At 41.8% G+C, this 22,701-nt stretch overlaps 1 protein-coding gene across 34 annotated transcripts in view; it reads left to right on the plus strand.

Moving 5' to 3' along the window:
• Aopep (aminopeptidase O (putative)) overlaps positions 1-22,701 on the plus strand; it is a 306,545-nt gene that overhangs the window by 225,914 nt on the left and 57,930 nt on the right. For 18 of the 34 annotated variants that reach the window (XR_013429872.1, XR_013429877.1, XR_013429874.1 and 15 more), the window contains 3 exons: positions 6,733-6,795; positions 6,976-7,050; positions 17,807-17,860. The exons of 2 other annotated variants lie outside the window; for them this stretch is intronic. Coding sequence is in view for 26 of the 32 variants with exons in the window: in XM_078030512.1 (XP_077886638.1) it covers positions 6,733-6,795; positions 6,976-7,050; positions 17,807-17,860 (192 nt within the window). In the remaining 6 variants the exon portion in view is untranslated. Of the gene's footprint in view, positions 1-6,732; positions 6,796-6,975; positions 7,051-8,833; positions 9,219-17,806; positions 17,861-22,701 lie in introns of those variants that run through there. 14 more of the 34 variants (XR_013429878.1, XM_078030526.1, XM_078030520.1 and 11 more) reach the window with 5 other exon arrangements.

A 22,701-nucleotide genomic window follows, 5' to 3' on the forward strand; every position in this document is an offset into this window, starting at 1 on the left:
TCCCCTGCCACCACAGTGATTCCAATAAGTCAGGCTGGGAACCCCAGATCTACAAGCCAACCCTACGTAATGTTACATTTTACCTGTGAAAATTCTCTAAGGTTGTAATGCCATGATGTCAAAGTCCTGTGAAGAACAGCAGTCATACAGGTGTTTAAGGCAATATGCTATTATCTGTTTTCTAAATTATCTCTTTCAGGAGACTTTTATGGTATGGGATTGTATTTTGTGGGCTGTTTTGAGCCAAGCTTGCTCTGATCACATAATAAATGTTTTAAAGTGACAGTCCATATTATGCTGGAGTAGAAAGAGCACTACATTTCCAATCTGAGGATATCTGAGGGCCAAGCAATGAAATTCCCTGACACTCAGCTTCTCCATCCTTAAGATGGTGCTGTGTGAGGCACAGGTAGAAAATGAAGTTTCCCCTCTGCACAGAGCCTGGCTGTTCTCGTTCTTTCTACCAGTTCTAAGATTCTGTGATCTCTGAAGTGTATGGAGCTTCAATATCATTTTGTCCTAAAGTCACTTCCTCTGGCTTCTAGTAATGTTAAATTGCTTCTTAATTTTAAAAGTCTAGAACTTGATACGTCACTGATTTCTGTCCTAAGCACATTACCTATGTCATCTGATCTTCACACCTCTATGAGAAAGGAGGCTTAGAGTGGACACACAGCTAACACAGGTCTAAGCCTGAGCTGTCCACACATTCCATATACCAGGCCTTACCCTGCGATTTGCTGAGGTCAGGGGTGGTGTCCAAGCCTCATTGTGTTCACCAGCTCTGCTGCTGTTGTGCAGTGGGGTCTGCACTGCGTTGGTTAAGGGAACGCCCTGTCCCTATGTCTGATTTACATTCTTCCTGCAATCTAAGTTCTTTCCTCGGGTTTTGATATCAAAAGGGATAAAATATTTGGTTGGTTAACATTTTTATTAGTCCTGTGTGGTGTTTGTATAGTATTATGGTTTTCAAAATTTTTTAAATAGTTTTTTCCTTAAATTTTTTAAAGAGTACAATCATGTGATCTTAACTTACATACTTTACTTTCAGATGTTGTTAATGGAGGGAAGTATTAGAACCATAAAATCTTTCCTGATCCCCACTTTCTCCCCTCCAAGAAGAAACGGGAAATTAAAGAAAAAATAACAATAAACCCAGAACACTATTCAAACCCCTCCTTGTCCAAAGTGAACTTAAGGCAGCATTCAAAGCAGACAAGTGTAGCATAAGAGAAATAAATTAAAATAAGTAAAGTGACTTGAAAATAATGGTAGGAAAATGGGATGAGGCCAAGAATTAACTAAGTGCATAGTAAGTACATACTGAAGTTCCAGCCTGGCTGAAGCAGGGTCCCAGGAGCACCTTGCTTTCTAGAAGAGAAGGGATAAATTGCAATGTTGGTGAGGTCAAAATAAACCAATTGCCTCAGCTCCACCATTCCTGATGTGAATCCAGGGAGAAGGTTTTGCTGTGGCCCTCATGAAAATCACCATCTAATGTAATAAACAGCCCTCTAAACCCGCCCTTCCAGTAAACACTGAGATGGGTTTTATGGGGCTGTTTCTTATAATGCACCTCAATAAAGGTTGATGGCTTCTTCCCAGAACTAAATGTGATAAGAGAACTTTCACAAAGTACCTGAAAGACGAAGTCCAGGGTCAGCTTTATGGTGGTCTGTTTCAATCCAGGAGCGGATTTTGTAGTATCCAGGAGAGGAGTTAGGGTGTCAATGAATCTGCCAGTGTTCTGAAAATTCTGTGTGTGTTTGTGTATGCATGTGCAAGTGCTAAAGGTGTATTTTTCCCCCCTAGGGAGCTGATAGCATGTAACCTTCATCAGATTCACAAAGAGGGTGGAATAATGCAAGAACTTGAGGTTGGGATGTGCTCCATGGTGAGCACTTGCCTGGTGTGTGCAGAGCCATGCATTTCATTCCCAGAACTGAAGTGGGGGATAGTATGAAGAGCTGAGCATTTGAAATGTGTTCCCCTCAGTCAGGCTCTGCAAAAGCCTTTGAGCAACAGTGAGATCAGGGCTGTGGTCAGAGAGGGAGAAGTTCTGTGAGCTGGCTCCCTGCACAGCCACAGGTTCAGCAATTGCTAGGCCCAGCAAGGGACTGATTTCCTTTTTTAAAAAATATACTTTATAAGGACTTCCACTGAGAGGTCCATGTGGCAGGGCCAAAATTCTTTTCAGAAAGAAACGAGGCCTTCTTTCTAACATGGACAAAATAAGCAGTAATATAAATTATGTATAATTCTTCCACAAGCCAACATTAAAGGAATATCACATTTGAAAACAACAGAACCAAATTTAAAATCATAAACATTTGATAACTACTCCTAATCCTTACTTGTTGTTACGATAGCTTAATCTACCTTGATTTTATTTTCAGTCCTGTGCAGACTCCTACTTTGTAATTAACCTTGAATATATGTTGGCAGTAGAGCCCTTCAGAAACCCACAGAAGCTTCTGAAACCCTCTACCTTGTTTGGTATTCAAAGGTACTTTGGCTTCTTTCAGTGGATAGTTTGCCCTGTGCTTTGCCCAAAGGAGTGTAATTTACCATCTGAGCTGTGGGGTAATTAGAGGGCTCCACTTGCTTGCCCTGTAGGCCTTCCGGGGCCTAGGAAGGCGCCTTCTGCTGCGGGCTGTGCCTCCTTCAGGAGCAGGAAGAGAGCAGCGCCCTCATTAGCACTATGGAATGGGTATCACTGTCTTCTTCCTGTGAAAGGAGTAACTTCCTCTTCTACTTAAAAACAAAAAACAAAAAACAAAAAAAAAAAAAAAAGGAGAAGAAGGAAAAAAGAAAAGAAAACTGGAAAAGGCTTTCCCTCTAGGGCAGTCTCCACGGCCACATTAAGGGATGCTTTTATTTTAAAGCAGTGGCATTTCTTCCAGCCTCTGAAATTGTCTTCAGCTTTTATAAACTGCTTTCACAAGAAAGTTTCTTGAAACAACTTCCTTTCTAAACTTGCCTCTCTACTAGCTGAGGCATTTTAAAAGATATAATTCAAATAGAGAACATCTGTTTTAAAGTGCTTTCACCACATTCTGAAAGATAGGTATTAGACTATCCATCCCCCACTATAGAATTCCAGTTTTTAAAAGTGTCTTCCTCCAGTTTCTCCACAGCCTGCCATCATTGGTGTGAACACCAGAACAGAGAGATTTAGGTAGACAACAAGAAAATACATCTAGGTTGTGATACAAATATTTTTCTAGTGTCATGCAATGTTATTTTTTTTCTAGATTAAATTCAGCTCCCAGCACGATTCTGTAATGCAATTTTTTAAGTGATTAACATTTGAGAACCTTTGTCATTTTTTATTTTTAGGTTTTTAAAGTCATTTTAGAAATACTTTGGCACTGTAATTGATGTCTTTCTTAAAATTCACAATTCTATGCTCTTTACAAAAAGGCATTTTATTTTAGTTGCTACCCTGGGTATTGAACCCAGGAGTGCTCTACCACTGAGCTATATCCCCAGCCCTTTTTATTTTGAGATTGTGCCTCACTAAGTTGCTGAGGCTGGCCTTGAAGTTGTAATTCTCTTGACTTAGTTTCCAAATCACTGGGATTATAGGTATTTGAGACTGTGCCTCACTAAGTTGCTGAGGCTGGCCTTGAAGTTGTAATTCTCTTGACTTAGTTTCCAAATCACTGGGATTATAGGTATGTGCCACTGTGTTCAGCTCAAATTAAGATATTTTAGTGGTGAAATAAACAGAAGTTAGAGAAATCTTCATCTCAAAACTTCTCCCCCATGAAATTTCATGTGCTATTCCTTCATTTGTTCCTTTATACTTCCATTCTTGTTTAACATGTTTATTGAGCATCTGTTCTATGTGAGGTACTGTTTTTAATAACTGGATGAGTACCAGGAACAAAAGACAGGATCTCTTTCTTCCTGGAACCTAAAGTCCAGTTAGGGAGATAAATATTCAGTAAATTAGCAAGAAATAGCTACAACAAAGAACACACCCTGATGAAAGCTATAGAATTTAATTAATAATAATGTATCAGTACTGATTCTTCAACCTTAATGAACGTTGTGTCAATAGTAGGGAGAACTGTGGAGGTGAGGGGATAATGCAAATCCTGTGCTTTTTTACTTGATTTTTCTCTATACCTAAAACTACTCTAAAAATACTTTCTTAATTAAAAATAAAATTCAGTGGGCTGAGGTTGTGACTCCGTAGTAGAGCGCTCGCCTAGCATGCTTGAGGCATGGAGTTTGATCCTCAGCACCACATAAATGCAAAATAAAGATACTGCATCCACTTAAAACTAAATAATAAAATAAATATAAAAATAAGATTCAAAATAGCTATAAAAGACAATCACTCAAAAGAATATAAAGAGGATGCTGTTAGAAAGTACAGGAGAATCACATAATTTGGGTGGAGAGTGAAGAAAGACCTTTGAGAAATGTTAAGACCAGAACTAGAGGATAAGAAAGAACTAGCCAAGCAAAGCAGCCTCCATAAAGCCAAGTGAAACCATTAGAATTACCTTTGGAAATATGATTTTGGCTTCTCTGTGGAGAATATATTATGGGGTGGGGCAAGAGAACAAACTAGAAAAAAGTTGGGAGAAGCTTAGAATGGACCCCAGCTTTTGTTCCCACTCAATGAGGCACTAGAGAAGGAGAGCAACAGACTAAGTCTCACTGTTCAGCTTATGCCAGAAACAGATGCTCTAGGAACTGAGTGCTAGGGAGAAAGGAGACTGCGTCCTCCCAAGATCTGTCCAGTAACTCAGTGGGATACACAGAATTTAAAAACAATCTTGGTTTTTGTTTCTTCAAAGTCTATATGTTGAAATTATTTTTTTACAAGTCACTAAAAAGTAATCTTTAAAAAGGTTGGTGTAAGTGAGGCACATCAGTATTGAGTGGTTCCTATCAAAATTCCTAGGGGCAGTGAACTTCCAAGGAAGGAAATAATGCTGGATAAAAGGAAGCATCTGCCAGGATGGATTTCTGCTGGTTCTGGAATTAGTAGTATAGAAGAAGCTTGGATAGTTCATAGTTCTCTTTGCATTTAAAATTAAGCAGCTCCATGTAATCCACTTCTCCATTTCTAATTTTTTATCTGCTTATGTGTATGTGCACACAAAATTTCCAAAGCATTAACTATTTTGTCCATTTCCTTTATAGTAGAAAAATTGCATATGATGGCTGTATACAAATGTATAAGAAAATTAGATAATATGTTGAAAATGAGGTTGCATTTCATAGCACTTATCTACTAATGATACAGAATGGTTAATGCATCTATTTATACTTCTCTCTAGAGTTAAGATTTTTTTTTTCTTTTGTATTCCCGGAAACACAAACACTAAGGAAGATTCCTCCATTTGAGCAGATTTGTTGTTTATTTTAGGAAATAAATGTGCATCATTAATGTAAGTTTAAGTAGTCCAGTTATGAATATGGAATGAAGAGACCCAATGAAGTTCTCCACTCTGATGTCTCCATTAAGAAGCTCCTCTTTGTATAAAATACTCCATAGCAAAGTTGCTTCTATTTAAAGTACTGAGTTTGATCTTGGCTTTGATCTAAACCTTTTGATCTTGAAAGAGGGATGGAGTCGCAATAAAGAGAGGGCAAGGCAGATTTTCTTTAAAGAAATGCGATAAACTTAAAGGGTGGTCAAAATCAGCAAAGGAGTACGACCCTACGCTCCTGCCCGGCTCTCACTAGCAATCTGGTCCCACTAGCTTCTGAAGCTGATGGAAAACCTTTTGGTGGTTACCTGAAAACTTGGGGGTAGCGAACACTTTTGTAAACGAAGTGGAAACTTTCTCCCTAATTATGAAAACAGATTAAGTTCCTTTTAATTCCACCAGTGACTTTGGAGCTGTAGGGCTGTGCGCCCACGCTGTCGGGGCGAGTGCCGCGCCGGCTGAGCATAGCCAGAGCGCGGCGGCTCCCGCGATGCGCCGGCGGAACTGGGGGGCTAGGTTTTTCTGCACTCCAGGCTTCTCTCTCTGGAGGTCACCTGCCACCTCCAGACCCAGAGGAACACTGAAAAGCGTCTACTCAATTGCGCTGTAATCTATTCGCGAACGGTACATTTGGAAAGTTCCTTTCCCTTCACGAAAGCTATTGGACACTTAGCTTCTGACCGGAGGAGCAAGTACTGGCTTCTCGCGGGGCTGCGGGAAGCATCTCTGCAAAAGCCTTTGACTGCGAGCAGGCAGCATTTCGTGTGCTCCAACCTCTGAGAAAGCCTTTTGCGGGTACCTAGGGCCTGGGGTCTGAAGGCTGCATAGGTGAAGCATGCGCGCCCGGGGTCTGTCCACGCGTGGGAGGCGCCGCGGCGCGAGCGCGGGCAGGAGCCCAGGAGAGGAAGAAAAACATTTGCAAGACGAACAATAAAATAGCGGGCTCGTGGGGCTGGGGCGGGGGCGGGGAGACCTGCGGGAGGGGCTGCGCGGCGGCCTATACCTTTAAGGCAGGCCCCGCCCCGCGCCGCGCCCGCCCGTCCGCCGCCCGCGCCCGCCGGCCCCGCGCAGCCCGCGCTGCGCTGCGCTGCGCTGCGCGCTCGGTGCTGCGGGCCCGCGCCGCGCTCTAGGCCCGCGGGGCGGCTGGGTTCTGGCGCCGCCGCCTCCGTCCTCACCTGCCGCGGGCGAGGTGCGAGGCTGCGCGCCGGGTGGGCAGGGCTCGGGGAGGGAGGCGAGGCCGCCCCCGGGGGTGAACTTGACTCTGTCCCTTTCCCCGCAGCCTCTGCAGAGCGAGCGCCAGGCCGGGGCGGAGTGCGGGCTCGCGCGGCAGGTGAGCGCCGAGGTGAGTGCGCGGGCGGAGCGGGCGCCGGGGCGGCGGGGGCGGCCTGCGGGCGGAGGTCGCGGCCGGGGGCCCTGCGCCGGGCGGCCTGCGGGCTCGAGCGCAGCGCAGCGCTTTCCGCCGGCCAGCGGCCCTCGGCACCCGGCCGCCTCTTTAAAATGCGCTGTGGTTCTTGAACTTCAGGTGACAAAATGGATTCGAGTGAACCGCAGACCCCGAAAACGGCGGCGAAGGGAGAAAAGCGAGGTGTTTGAAAAGGTAGGGATTCTTGAGAGAGGACCGGAGAGGGTCTCTATAAATCGCCGCTTCCCGAAGCCCCGGGACCTGGTCACGACAATTAGAATAGCATTCTTTAAAAGTTTCCATTACATTTCCAGTAAGCCGTAGCTGTGATTTCTGTGAATAATTCTATGGAAATATTGTCGATAATCGTAATGAGCATCACATGCGACGTTCTCGTGAGTGGCTGGTGCAGATCTGTTTCGTGCTCATTAAATAGAGCAACGGGACCCAAGCGGTGTCCTTATTAGACCAGCAGTGCCCAGGTGCCTCTGAACCTGAAAGCCTCCCCAGTGCATCTCCTGCGGGCTTCTGTGGTGGGACAGAGGCAGTGGCCCAGCACTCGCCTGCACTCAGGTTGGAGTTTTCTGAGAATGGAGAGACAGGAAAGAAGTGGATTGCTTTCAAAACGCTAAGAGGGATTTTTATTGTAAAGCAAATGAGGAATTAATTTTTCTAAATTTAGAAATAATATGTTACTTTGTAGAAGTTAGAACTGTTTCCTCCTGAAATAGTGTGAGGTTAAAACTTGATTCATCACTGAAATAAATATTTTGAAATAAGGTAAGTGGTCTGTAATTTTCTGAGTTACTTACCGAAAACTCTTGAAAGGGAACAATATTTGTACAGGTAGATATGCTTTCTACAGCAGATATACTTTTTGTTGCTTTTGCTTAGTTATATTTTACTGTCTTTTTTTTTTCTTTTTTTTTTTCTTGGTAGCACGGAGGGATTAAAATAGTGAGGAGTTGTTTTTCTGCTGTTAGAATGTATGACGAATCACTCTTAATTCTGCAGCCACATTCCTGCTGATAGTATTGCTGCCAACTTCTGTAATGTGTTGCCTTAGTATGGGCATCGCAGTGTCTGAGAACTTGCACAAAGTACACCAGAATGAAGGTGATACCAAAGTCTCCAAGTGCATTTAAGGATACCGGGCAGCTTCTGAGATAGTTGGAAAGAGAACTGGCCTGGGAGCATGGCAATTTGTAGTTAGACATTCTGTATGTGCAGAGTGGTACCCTGACCCTTCCTCTTTTAAACAATGAGTCAGAGATGTCACTTCAGTTAAACAGTAATAGAAAAGTCTTTTGAAACAGATTTGGGGACCATACCTCAGCATGCTATGGTAGGTTATGTTGATTTTTTAAAAAATATAGCACAGTGACAGTTGAGAGCATAAAGACAGAAAAGAATTGTGGTGTGCCTCATACTTTACCAAAAAAGTTTGCAGTGATTATTTTTTAAACAAAAAATAAGATTACTTAAATGCACAGTATATCATCCAAAAACAAAAAGCCATTACACTTATGGATTTCTAGACATCTTACTACCAAAACCTAATCGAGGAGTGACCTTATATGTGATAGCTGTGTTCCCACCATTGTGTCTTCTGAGAGTCAGGGGGACTAGAGAGTGATTGCAGATTTTACCTTCCAAAAGAATGGAAATTCTTCACTTGACTATTCCTTGATGAGAATCTGTTGTGTTGAAACTTGCAGGAAGAACACACTTTTGGGTCTTCCTCCTAGGAAATCAGGGCTGCAGTTTTAAAGGGAGCATGAAGATGAACTAGTCTTGGACCAACATGGAGAACTTCCTTTCAAGGAGTGAAATTTAGAACTGACTATTCCCCAGGGTAGAGGTGGGGCGGCAAGAGGATGGGACATATCAGAGTTAGAGCAGAACACATTCATCATTGGTGTCCCCAGTCTTTCCTCTGGTTCTGGGTAGCACCACCCAGCCTTTGCCTACTGTTTAGCCTCTGCAGCACCTGAGAGAAGGTTTGGAGTGGGCTGAAGCAAAGCATGCAGTGTTTCCAAGGGCCAGGTGGAAAGAAGTAAGGTCAGCGGCCCAAGGACATTGGAACAAGTCCTGAAGGGCCCGGAAGCCATCCTGCAGCTGTAGGTGAGGTGTGTCACTGTTTTGAAATACAGATTGAACTCTGGTAATGAGTGTTCCAGTCCGAGGTCACGTGTTAACCTTTAGCTAGGAACAAAGTAGTTTACTTACTGTTGATTCTAAAAAGTCATTTTAAAAATATCTGCACTGCCACAAGAAGCAGCAGATTACTCAAAGCGTCCTTTTTTTGTGCATCCACTATATTTTTCATGTACATTAAATAAAGTGGTGTTTTCCTGCTTTCATTCACTTGATATTACTGTAAAACAAGAAAGTATGTTGCCATCTTTCCATAGGGGTCCACATGTTGAGGGTAGCCCATGTCAATTTGCCTACTTTGTCTTCCTTGCCCTCACTCCTCGCCCCTCCTCCCCCTGCCCTGCCTTCATTCCCCAAGTGCCTCTGCAATCTCAGGCCTCTCAGGATTCAGCCTGGTTGAGTGGCCTGCATTAACTCTGCTCCTGTGATGGGAGGATGCAGCCCTCACTGTTTGTGGAGGGCAGGAGCTGCAGGTATGTTTGTTTTCCCCCTTAAAGAAGTTCTCCATGGTGCCAAGTGATAGGCACAGCCTGATGGAAATGTTGGCTGAGGTTTTCCGTGATTTCAGAAGAGGAAGCAAAATAAACTGCCTGTGCTCAGCTGAGGGTTAAAATAATGAATAATGAAATAAAGTCAATTGGGTGAGAGAGATGCACCACCCAGATAAGTGATTTACAGCTCTCCTGGCCTTTCTGTCCTCTGGTCCCTGCTGCTGCTTGTCATTCCCACCTGCCCGAGAGCTGCCGGCCTTTGTCTGCTGTCTTAACAGGTTTCACTTCGTGTTCTCTCAAGATGCAGCATTTTTTCTCCTGCGTCTTCTAATACTTTTCTCTGACGTTTATTTCGAATATATTTTAGCTTCATATTGTGGCTTTTGTTTCCTCGTTCGACAGAATCCTTTTGTACTGTGTTTTGTTTTCTTCATTTAAAATAACAAACTTGCCTCTCTTCTGCTTCTGGTCCTAGGGTATTTTCTCCTTCCATTCTGATATTCTTCCTTTTTCATTCTTCCTATTTCATTATTTCAAGCTCTATTGTTTGGTTTGAGTGATTTCTATAATGAAAAGCAAGAACGTAAGGGGCTGGTCCGAGAATAGCTAGGATGGAAGGGTGAGCAGCTCTTCAAGGGGCAGGGGAAGCTTCGTGGTTGCAACAGTAAATCGTATGTGAGCGTTTTACAAATAACATTTTACCAGATGGCCGTTGGCTTTAGAAGAACACATTTTTTCCTGTTTTTACCTTTGTCCGATTCAAAAATAAATGCAAGTTATGTATTACAATAAAAATTAAGGGATAACGTTTTTATAAACATAGACGTGAAGTATTACGAGTTTTGATAATTTTTCAGTGTTGAAAAAATGATACAGTAATATTTATGGAATAAAGTGTTTTAAGAAAAGTACATGAATCGGTTATGATTGACTTCTCTAAAGGAAGAAAATTTCAATTTTCAGATTCAAAAGAACTGTCCTTCCTCTGTGTCAGAATATACAAAAGACAAATTTTATGTTACTCATTTCTGGTCACCACTAAAGTATATATCATGGTATTGGAAGTGTTTCATTGGCTTACTTTTAAACATGGAAAACTGAATAGGCGCTATAGCTCACAAGTAATGCTTTATGTGTGCTGTGTTTCCGCAGAGTGTGCAGGGCCAGACTGGCCTTTGTTACAGTTGGTCGGGACTCACCCAAAGTGCAGAGGGTTTCCAGCTGCAGCACCCGTTAAAGTTACCTTAATGGGTAACCTAATTATTTTCTGCTTGAACCTGAAAAGCAGTACTTGATGAAGTTTTCATTGAAATAATGCAGATTGAAACTTTAAAATCTAAAAAAGATGGTGGTGAAAAATATGGTCTTTGTTGTATTTAGTGGCTGTTTTAATTGGAGCCAAATGATAAGTTCTCTTATTTGAGCATGAGAAAAAAATATTAAAACTATTTTTCTTTGTGATAAAGGTCCTTCCTGAATTACGGAACATTTTGCTCTACTTTTATTTGTCCTTTCTAGATACTTGATTCTGAATTATAACCAATGATAACCTAAGTTGGAATGCTAATTCACAGGTTTTAAAATTGTATGTAAAAATCCAGCTTGGTTTATGCATTTGCAGCCTTTATAGGTCCTTTTAAAATTTTATATATTGTAAGAAATACTTTTATTACAGTTATAATATTGAAATATTCAAAATAAGAAAGGTAGGTACAAAATTTAAACTATGTAACAAAGTGTAGTACTGCTCTGATTGCCTTTTGTGACAAAAGTCTTGTTTTATGTTTAGTTATGGTTTCTGGAAACCAATATTTAAGACAAGTTAAAGTTATTTAGCTTTTTCTTGAACCCATAGAGCAGACAATGAGTTAAGCCTGACTCCAGAGCGGTCAATACACAGAGCTTCGCCAAATGGCCCAGAGTGACTTGGGAGAGTGCTGAAGAGAGAGTCCCTTTACTTTGCAGGAGGCATCCTCCACCAGCAGAAGGGTGGGCTCTGGCCTGCAGGCCATGCAGCTAAGGCGGTTCCCAGGCACAGTGCCCCTGCGTTTTTGAGGGTGCTGCTGTCCTGTGAAGAATTCATAACTAGCTGGCATTTGTGTGGCCCCTCTTCCTTTACCAGGCCTAGGCTGATCCTGATTTCCATAGAAAAGCTTTGTGGATCCTAATGAGTCACAGCTGGGGCACCACCGCCCAGACCCTCCCTCCAGCCCTGTCTGTGAATGGCTCTGAACTGAGTGCTGATTGTGCCTCTGGATGACAACTTACTTTAGTGATGGGGGGAGGCAGAGTAATTTATTAAAAGTAATTACAAAGAAGCCAAACAAAAGAGGTAATTTCAGTGCCCCTAATTATTGCTGCTGTACTTAGACCTGTGAGTACTTTGGTCTTCTTTGAGGGGTCTCCCCATTTTTTTTCCCTTATAAATTCTTAACAGATACATAATGTATTAAATCCTCTGTACCCAGATCTCAGGTTAGATCTGGTTTCACAGAATCTTGCTCCCCACCCCCCAAAAAACTGAACCAGGGAATAATTGCTGATAAAATGTGTTTTTGATAGCCTCAGGAAGGAATTTTATACCATTAAATTTTCATCTGTTCTGTAGATTTTTTTTTTTTAAGGATCTGTAGTTTTAAGAAAATGTTCTGAGAATTCTAAGTGTACTAAATTTACTTCCCATATCAACTAATGCAACAGGCAAAATTAAAATACAGTCACCCACTTACCCTCACATACTTATTCACATATTTTAGAACGAGCAAATCTCTGAATGGAACCGTTAATAAGAGCTAACACTTGCAGTATGTCAGGCCCTGACTAAATGCTTTACGTGTGGCAGCTGATGTGAATGTACCACACTACCAGCATTGTGACATTAGGATGTTGTAGACTACATCAAACATTTGGTGGAAGTAGGTGAGGTTTAAACAAGTCAAATAATTGCTATAGGAAAGAATGCTTTGGGCAAGATTTTAAAATTCTTTATTGTCAGGTTTTTGACAGTCCTAGACCACCAGCATAAAGTACATATTTCTAAATTAGGAAAATCCCAACCAGCACGTATTTTGAAAACAGTTGAAAGTGTGCAGATAATTACACTCTTGTTGATTCTAGCATGTTTGATGCCAGCGGCCATCAACTCTTCCATGTCATGAAAAATGAAAGCCATTTTCATATAAACCATAAGAGTTCTTCTGGAAAGGGAGTCAGGCAGAGAAAATTTCATGGTTTTTAGTCACTTTTATAGGTTCATTTCTGTGACTGAAGGCTTTACTTGGCAGTCATTCTCATCTTAGGTATTTTAATGAGCTGCTATTTTATGTCTAGTCTCATGTGCCTCTAATAAGATGCATTATTTTTAGGAGCACCTACTGGTATCTTTTTTGGGGGGAGGGGGGCGCTAGGTATCATTGAACCCATGGCCTGCTAACATCTTAAGTCCAGCCAACATTTATCTCATGTATGTTTCTGGCTCTCTGCACACAGGAAAAGTGATACTCAACCTCAAATCTCTACCTCTTAGAAAAGGACCTGTACCATGCAGCTTCAATAAGTATTTGTCGAATGAAGTAGATGAATGAATCCTACAAATGATGCCTATTTTTATAAACTCATATCTGGCTATTGCATTTAATTTTTTTTTTACTACTTAATAACTTTTTTTTTTTTTTTTTTTTGCTGCTCTTTAGTGATATCGGTTTTCATTGATGTGTATTTGGTTGAGTTTCTTGGCTTCCCTGTTGGGTGTTCTTGTTCACCTCTAGAAAGGAGCTTGGTGGAGAAGATGACTGCCCCTTGGTTATATGAGTCCCAGGAGCGCATCACCTGATTCTCACTTTCCTCTGAGAATCCTTTGATCTAATAGGCCTTAGTTGATAAAATCACTGTTTAGCCTTAATTTTTTCATATAATTTTGTGATTTTTTGGACCCTTTTTTGGTGTTTAGGGGTTATATTTTTGTTCTAATAGTTATTTTCACATAAAATTTTCTCTTTTTTTCCTTTTTCTTGCTTGTTGATTCCCTGCTGTGAGCAATAGGGAAATTAGATATTAACTTTGTCCTGCCCCTCCGTTCTATGTCTTCCGTTGTGTGGCTTGAAGTGGTATCTTTCAAACAAATGCTTGTGAGCCCTTATCAAGCTGTTGTGTTCTTGGCATAATCTCCCATTTCTCCTTCTCTGGTGGCTGCCAGCAGTGTCGGTACGCAGCCACCATGGGTACGGTGTTGCGCACTCGAGAGTTAGCATGTGTCTCAGGCTGATGTCTTCTGTGTCATTTCAAAGCGACTTCTTGGGCAGATGTCTCAGGGTCAGCTTGGGCAACTGGATTGGCTGAATTCTTGCATGTTGGTAGTTTTGTCTTTATACCTGAAGGTCAATTCCACTACGTATAAAATCCTTGACTTATATTTTATTTTAATTTAAATTTTCTCTGAATATATTATTCTTGTTTTCTTGTGTTAAGTCTGATGCTTGTATCATTTCTTTTTCTCCTTGGAGTGAACTGTTCTTTTATCCTGGATGCCCAGATTTTTTTTCCTTAAATTCCACTAATTTAACTCTAATGTCTCTCATTGTGGTTCACTCTTCCCAGTTGACATTTGACTTGTAAGCTTTATTTTCCTTATTTGTAAAATGAGAATTAACTGTTTATTTTTCACTTCTCATAGAGTAGGTTTGAAACTGAGTAAGATAGTGTATACAAAGGGCTTTCAATTTATTGTTTTGCTATCTTGTTACCCTTGAAAGTCAATATTGTTAGAACTTTGAAATGTATACATTTTCTAGACAAACGGGATTGAGTTGACTCTGTGTGTGACATGGGCAGTGGGAATTCAGTGGGTTTCACATGGTGAGTAGGCTATTCGGGTAGCTCCTAGATTTTACTGGTCAATAGCAGAGGCACCTAGGAAAACCCATCTCCACTGGGTTCTTCTCACACTCTTGCCCATTGTCTGAGCTTTGGATTTACATGATATGTGCATAGAAAGAAACACAGAAAAAAATTTAATCTTATTTTTCAGATAGTGAGGATTGCTGAAAACTCAGGTCAACCTAATCACCTAGCATGTTTTCCTGAATTTGTTGTCCATGAGGCCATATGTAAGAAGCTGCTGGGAAATACTAAGGAGACAAGATGCCATTTCCAGCAATGGGAAGATAAAACATAGTGTATCCAAGATCACTTAGGAATCACCTGTAATCCCAGCATGCATGTGCATGGGACAAATCCAAGTCAGTGTAGCAGAAGCTCTGCCATGAGTGTTCAAGGCTGTGTGTCCTCTGCCCTGGGGTTTCCAGGCCTGGCCTTGTTTGAGTAATGCAGCTGTTTACACATGCAGTCTGCAAATTACAGTGGGATATTGGGTAACTAAATTAGCCAAATCCATTTAATGCTTTTACTAGGTTTGTAAGCATGATAGGGGCTTGATTAATCTGTACATAAATACTGTTGGTGTCTCTGTTTGAATATGTGATTTTTAAAAATAAATTCATCCATGTTTTGCAAGTGAGGCTGGAACCCATTACAGGTTCTGATGACCCATAGGGATCAGGTTGATTTTGAAACTCAAGGTCAGAAATGTATCTATAATTCTATGCATAGCGTGTTTCTTATCATATTCTGTGTTTAGACAGTGTATATACTAATTAATTATAGTTCATATCCACAACAAAGTCCTGAGTAAGGAGTAAACTACATTTCACAGAAAGGGGTAGAAAACAGCCCTCAAAGAGTTGCAGATGTAAGAATCTGGAAAAGAAGGCAGATTGAGTAGATGTATGTCAGAGGCGCACAGTGCAGTAGCTGTCCAGAGCAGTTGGCTCTGAGGAAGGAGGTCATGTCACTTTGAGCTGTTGTCATTGTTCACAGTTCTGACCTGGGCTGATGCAGGTACAGCTTTTTATTTCAGTTCATTCAACTTTTGTTATATTGTAGACTTGATGGTACCGTGATTTCAAAACTTAGGTTGTCTTTATGAGCATGTAGTCACACTGTGAAGTTAGTGTTTGTCTTCTGCTCGTTACTGTGAAGTGCTGCAGTGAGTTTGGCTCTCTTTGTACTTGGGGTCATAAGATTTTCAGTCCGTTTCACTGTCACTCTACTTTTTCCCCTTTTGTTTTCATTGATTGTGTATTCTGTCTTCTAAACATTTGTTTTCAAGTTCCAGGGTTTTTTCAGAGGTTCGGTCTCTTATGGTTTTTGGATATTCTGTTCTGTCATTCAGAAAGCATCCCAAATGTTTTCAGCACCACAACCATAGCATGATCCCCCACCTTTTTATAGGTCTTTTTTTTTTTTAAACAGAGAGAGAGAGAGAGAGAGAGAATTTTAATATTTATTTTCTAGTTATCGGCGGACACAACATCTTTGTTGGTATGTGGTGCTGAGGATCGAACCCGGGCCGCACGCGTGCCAGGCGAGCGCGCTACCACTTGAGCCACATCCCCAGCCCCTTTTTTATAGGTCTTAAAAAAAAAAAATAGTTATCTTTCTGTTGATGCCAAACAAATTGAGATGTAAACACATTTCCATGACATTTAACACTTTATGTATCTTTTTTTTTTTTCAGTTGTAGGTGGACACAATACCTTTATTTAATTTATTTATTTTTGTGTGGTGCTAAGGATCGAACCCAGTGCCTGTGCATGCTAGGCAAGCACTTTACTACTGAGCTACAATCCCAGCCCTTGTTTTATGTATCTTTCTATAAATCAAGAAGTGCTGGTTTTCCAGAGCTTGATTTTTAACTATATATCTGGGAAACTTCAGGTTTTTATTCATGTGAAAGAAAGGAAACAAACTGATTTTCAAAATTAATACTAAAGAAACCATGTGAAACAAGAAAAAAAAGTCAATATATGTTTTTACATTTCTACATTTTTATAGACAAGAAAGAAAACAGTAATTTTATGTGGCCTCACTTATATAACTACAGGTCATAAAGCTCATGCTGAAGTTTTAACTTTCTGTGGCAATTTTTTGCAGTTAGTTGGGTGTGCAAGAAGAGACAAAGATGGTAAAGGCATGAGAGACAGTAAACAGAAACAGTGGAGAGAACTGGGAGAGAAGCAGGAATACCTCTGCATTCTGTTTGCATGCAAGTTGTCTTTTTTTCCCCTTCTCTCTCTCTCTCTCTCTCTCTCTCTCTCTCTCTCTCTCTCTCTCTCTCTCTCTCCCTCTCCCTCTCCCTCTCCCTCTCCCTCTCCCTCTCCCTCTCCCTCTCCCTCTCTCTCTCTCTCTTTAAATTCCAGTGCTGAATGAGGTTACACCTTCAGCATTAACTCCTAATGATGAAGGTGAATGCTGAGCACTCATGGCCAACAGAAGCTGGTGGTTCAGAGTCTCTCTCAATGACTTTATTGAGCTGTATATATTTTATGTGCTATAAAATTCACCCATATACAGTTTGTTCACCCATATGCAGTTTGTTGAGTTTGTAAAGTCATACAGCAACTGTCACCATAGTTGTTGTGTGTGTGTGTGTGTGTGTGTGTGTGTGTGTGTGTGTGTGTGTGTTTGTTTTTTGGCTGTGCTGGGATGGAACCCAGGGCCTGGTGCATGCTAGACAAACCTTTTATCATTGAGCTACATCCCCAGCCTCACAATTCAGTTTTAGAATATTTCCATCACCCAAAGATTTCTCTTGTGTCCATTTATAGTCAGTTCTCATTCCTAGTCCCAGTTCCAGGCAACTACTAATCTGCTTTGTGATTGTGCTGTTTGCCTTTTCTAGAAATTTCACAAAAATTGAATTATATACAATTTAGTCTTTTGGATTTGGTTCTTTTGTTTAAAGTCCAGCAGTTTGCACGTATCAGTACTTTGTTCCTTTTTTTTGTTATAAAGTATTATTTCGTTGGATGGATAAAGTACATTTTGTTTAGACATTTACTGGTTTTTGTTAGGTGTTTGGATTTTTTTGTGTGTGTGTGTGCCACTTTTGGCTCTTATGAATAATGCTTCTGTGAACATGGGTCTGATTGTCTTTGAGTTGACATATGTGTTCATTTCTCAAGTGGAGACCTAGGGCTGGAGTGGCTTGGCCCTGTGGCTTGTAGGTGTGTGGTTACCAGGTAAAGATCCTCTACCAGAGTAGCTGCACCATTTTACATTTCCACCTGCAGTGTTGAAGGTTTCCAGTTTCTCCATCTCCTCCTCAGCACTGGGTATTTTCAGATTTTTTTTTGTTATTCTCGTGGTTGTTAAAGCATACTTTTTAATATTTAGTGCTCCTATTTCTTGAGAGCATTTGAGAGTATCCAGACACCCTGATAACACTTTTGTCCTCTGTTTCACAGGTCCAAAGGCTGTGGCCTCCTGGGTGGAATCTCAGTGTCTCTCCGGAATCCCCAGTGAGTCACTGAATCTTGAACTCTCCCACACTGGGTGGGGTTGTAGCAACCTGTTTTTTTCCTGACTCTCAGCTCCTGTGACTCAGAGCCCTCTGTGTCCTTATAGCATTGTTAGGTGTGGTTTCTCTCTCTCCTGGAAATGATTGCTCTAATCCTCTCTGGAATTGTGTCCATGAAGTGTGGTGTGTTTTCTGCAGAAGTGCTGGTGCCTGGGGGCGGTCTCCTCTGCTCCTTTCTTGTCATGCTCAGGCCCCAGGCTGCCAGACCTGGCCACAGGGGCTAGTCCCACAGCTGTGCACCATATATCATCCTGTAGGAGGGTCAGCATGTGCTGACCTGGTGAGAGCAAGGTGGGAGCAAGGTGGTCATCTTGGTGCTTACTGAGTTCTTGCCGTACCTCACGGGTGTGTCTTTTGGAAAGCTCAGAAGAGGCTGATCACCTGATGGTGTGTGCACAGTAGTGCCATTTTCTTTTTCTCCTTCATGACAGTAAGACAGGAAAACACTCTCAAATTTATTTATGGACTAAAACAAACAAAAGTTAGCCTTGGTTTCTTCCTGTAACTGTTCTTTAGCCACCAGCAAATATAGCAATGGTACTTTTTACAAGTTTCTATGTTTGGCCCCATATTTTGGTTTTATTACAGAAAATCAGTTGTGTTTCTCGGAGACACTGTATCATTCCCTTTGTGTTTCTCTTCAATTTGTCCATTATAGTGAGACAAATTGTCATTGTTTCTCTTCTAAATTAGAAGTTGTCAAAGGATTTTTCAGGCTGTTGATGAGATTTGTATTCTAGCATACTTCTATTTTAGAATATTCTGTAATCATTTTTGTTCTCAGTATTATCATTGCTTTTTGATTTTGATGTGAAGTTCCTCTCCTAGGCTCTTGGAGCTTGAGGAAAGGCTCTTAATCCCGACTCTTAATCTCAGACTCTTCCTTCATCATCATTTTACAGTTTCCTCCATAAGAGAAGACTTTACCTGTTACCTTTAGTTAAATGGGGTTGCAGTATTCTAACTTATTTTATGACAGAGAGTGAACTCTACTTTCTCTGAAATGTTGTATTTTCTGAAGTGATTCCTGGTCGTGTTGAGTTTCTAGATGTTAGAGGAGACATGGGTGTGCTGGGCCTGTGGAAATCACATCTTGGCTGCAGACCACATCAGGAAGAACTGAAAAGTTGACACAGCCTCACCAAATAAAATCACTACCAGCAAGAAGCTGTCCGGAATAACTGGGAAAACTGTCAGTCGGGCAGCTGGAGGAGTATGGTGGTGACTGTGTTATAAAAGCTGTGCAAGGTCTGAAACAGTTTCCAGTACTAGGCCTTAAGAGAGGGATTGCCACAGGAAAACCAACACCTGCAGATTCAGTTGAGAGCCTCCCTTGGGAAGCTGTAAGCGTGGGGAAGGGCCTTCTAGGTGTCTCCAGTTCAAACCCTTGTTTCCATTGTGGAAACACGAAGGTCCTGAGGTTTTAACTCATAGGCCACCTGCTGGTGGGACCAGACCTGCGTCCCCTGTCCCAGTGTTTGCTCTGTTTGCGTGGGCCTGGCACCGAGCAGCTTTGGGTTCCAGGAGAGGAGAGACATGTCACGCTGGATTTGTGAGTCACAGACTCTGAGGAAAGCAGGGGAAGGAGTATGGGGGAACTCAAGGTGACGCCCCATAAGGGAGAGCCTTTTCCAAGTTCATTGAGGGCCCCCCCTCTCATTTTTGCTTGCCTAGGCGCATGCTGGGTCAAACTGTGAGAGCTCAGGTATTCCAGAGAGCAGGCCTAGGTGCTCCTGCTGGCACAGCCGGGTGTCTGCAAGGGTTGACATGTTCAATTAGTGAATTACACAAAGCACAGATTATTTGAAGTTTTGTGATGTTTGTCACAGAGCAGGCAACTGTGACATTAAAATACAGTTTGTGTATTTTAAATCAGACATAAGTGTGGCCTTTTGTCAGTCTGCACAGGTACATTTTAACATTTGTTACTGGTTTGTTCCTGAGATGCCAGCTGCTTTCCATGGTTATGCATAACCATGCCTTGATGTATGCAAATTTAGAGTTAAGTGAATTTTTTATAGTTTAGCTTGGCTATTTGTTTATAGGCTAAATTAACCTCCTCACCCCCAAAACAGTACTGTGAGTTTGGATCATGAAGAGTTCATCCCCAGAACTCTCTGGGCTACTAGAGGGCAAAGTGTGTGGCTTGAAGAAAAGCTGATATTTTTTGTGCAGCATAACTGGCAAGGGAACAAAGCAGGTAGTTACTGAGCTGACTCACATACATAGAAGACCTTCTCTCCCTCCTTTATTCCTCCCTGCCAGCAAAATGAAAGGTGCTAGGAAAAAGTCACCAGGTGATATTCCTGCCCTGACAATTCTGGCACACTTTGGTCTTTGTTAGAGATTAAGTCAATGACTTGGTCAACAATAGCATTACCTAATCATAGAGAACTGTGCTTATCATGAGGCAAATCTAAATGATGCTGAAATATTTTCCAGCAGAGGATTAGTAGTGTACCAGTGTGTGGGGGATGGCGTGTGTGCTTGCAGGCGTGCATGCACAGGCATGGTGTGCATACGACTTAACTTGCCTTTGGCCTCAGAATACAGGAGGTTTGAGCCAAGGCCTGTAGTGTGACCACAGTCTCCCATCTTGGATGGAAGCTACCAGCATTCTTTCCAGAGCTGGTGCTATTTGCATCTGACTTGACTCATAGGCTGATCAGCACCTTTACTCAGAGATAGTTTCTTTGAATATGATGCAAAGTCATTATCATCCTGAGCCATCCCAGGGAGAGGCTCAGTGGAACAAGTAAAGGTGGAGCAAACCAGTCTCCCAAACAGAAGGCAGATCATAATCATTTCCTCACCTTCAGAGTCACCTTTTTTTGAATTTGTATTGGAGTTCACGGTAATGAGAAATCAGATTTGTTTCCACAGAAGTCTCGTCCTGTGTTCAAGTTTTTAAATAGGAGGAAAAAGGAGAATGAACAATCAATCATAGTGATTGCTATAGATTTTGAACATGTATTCTTAACTTGTCAATTTTTAACTATTCCTCAAACCTGTTTGGAGATTATGTGCTGTCAGGGAAAGGAGAGGTGTATTATAAATATGTCTGGATTTTGGAATTCTATTACTTGTCTTCACATTGATGTTCTGGGCATCTGGAAGGTGAATCATGTCATTTATATAAAGATTAAGAATAAAGAAGAGGGTATTTGTATGGATTTCCTGGGCTTTTTGCTATGAAAAACTTACCAGCATATTTGGAAAAACTTCCTTATTTTGTTTTAGTTAAGACAGTTCATTATATCTTACTATCATATTAGAAATAAGTCAGAATTAAAGTGAAGTAGCTATTTTAACCAAAACTCAGTAAAAAGCGTTCATTAGTGGAAGACGTTTTACTTGGCAAGCAGTCTTCCGACTGCACTCCCTCAGTAGGAGTTAACCTATGTGGAAGGACACTCTTCTTCCCCTTCCCCAAATGTGTGCCTTTCCTCTCTCCACAGACCCAAAGCTGCAGATCATCTGTGCTGTTAGAATTATATCAAAACCTAAAGTGCTTTTCTTCTCTTTATAGTCCCTAATGACATGGAACTTGTCATCAGACAGGCGGATTGAAATTCAATCTTCACCCTGTCCTAGCTTTTTACCCTGGACAAACTAGCCCTTATAAGCCTCAGTGTCCTCGTTGGCAAAGTGCTGCCCCTGCCTGGCTCATTGCTCACAGAAGATGCCTGCTCTTGCTACTACTGCTGAGCTTCCCTACCAGCATTCCCAGGCTTTGAAGTCACCTGTCCATGCTGTGTTATGAGAACAGAAGGATCCTTGAGGACCAAGACGACTGACCAGGAAATGTAGCCACAGAAGCATGGCCATGGGGGTGGGAGGCAAGTTGAAAGCATCACTGTGGTATCATGGGCCAGCTTGACGTCCCCGGCCTGAACACGCAGGCAGTAGTCCAGTCCCTTCTCAGCATCTCCTAGCCACAGGAAGCAGAGGTATAAGGGGTCCACTGTCTCCCAGGCTGACCTAGAGGCTGCCAACTCCTAGGGAGTTTTAGTTGAAGTCATCTGAACAGCTGCACTGATTTTGGGTGAGGCCTTAGCTCTTTTTACAGAAGTCTGATCATCCCGAACACAAGTGCTTGCCACCATGGTACTGGTGTCCTGGGCATTGAAGAATTCCCAGAAACCTTAAAAGCAAGTGTGAAGATATCCACCCCCATCCAGCCAGCAGCTAGCGGGCTTAGAGCAGTACTGAATCAGCTCCCAGTGGGTAACAAGTGTCCCCGGGTGCTGACTTAATAACAGAAACCCACTTAAGGCACTGGAGAAATGGTCCAGTGTGTTGTCTCAGCTGTGAGTAATGGCTTATGCATGATTTAAAAAGGCTTCTCAGAATGACCTTGCTTATGTAATCAAGGATCAATATTTTTTAGAAAGAAGTTTTTATAGGTAAGCCATAACATGACTTGATAATCAGACCTCATTTTCAAGTAGTTAAAAGGGTCACTGGACAAAGCCCAGTGGACTGACACAGGTTTCCTAATGGCGAGGACTGAAACTCCATGTGCCCTCTCAGTTATGAGCAGGCTTGAATATTTTATGGGGGAAGGAATTACTCTTTTATGTAGGATAATTTTCATGTCAAATGTTATATTAGCCAGTCAGCTCTATCAGCTTAGGCAGGGCACCACTTCTCACTGGATCCCTAATTTTCCCAGTAATGTGTACTTTAAATACAGAGTAAGGAATGAGAACGTAGGATGGGAATGGGGAATGAATCATGAGAAAATGCCACCACCATTTTCTTAGTCCTTGGCATTCTTGG

Source organism: Ictidomys tridecemlineatus, chromosome 13, assembly GCF_052094955.1.
Source record: "Ictidomys tridecemlineatus isolate mIctTri1 chromosome 13, mIctTri1.hap1, whole genome shotgun sequence".
In the NCBI taxonomy this organism is placed as follows: Eukaryota; Metazoa; Chordata; class Mammalia; order Rodentia; family Sciuridae; genus Ictidomys; species Ictidomys tridecemlineatus.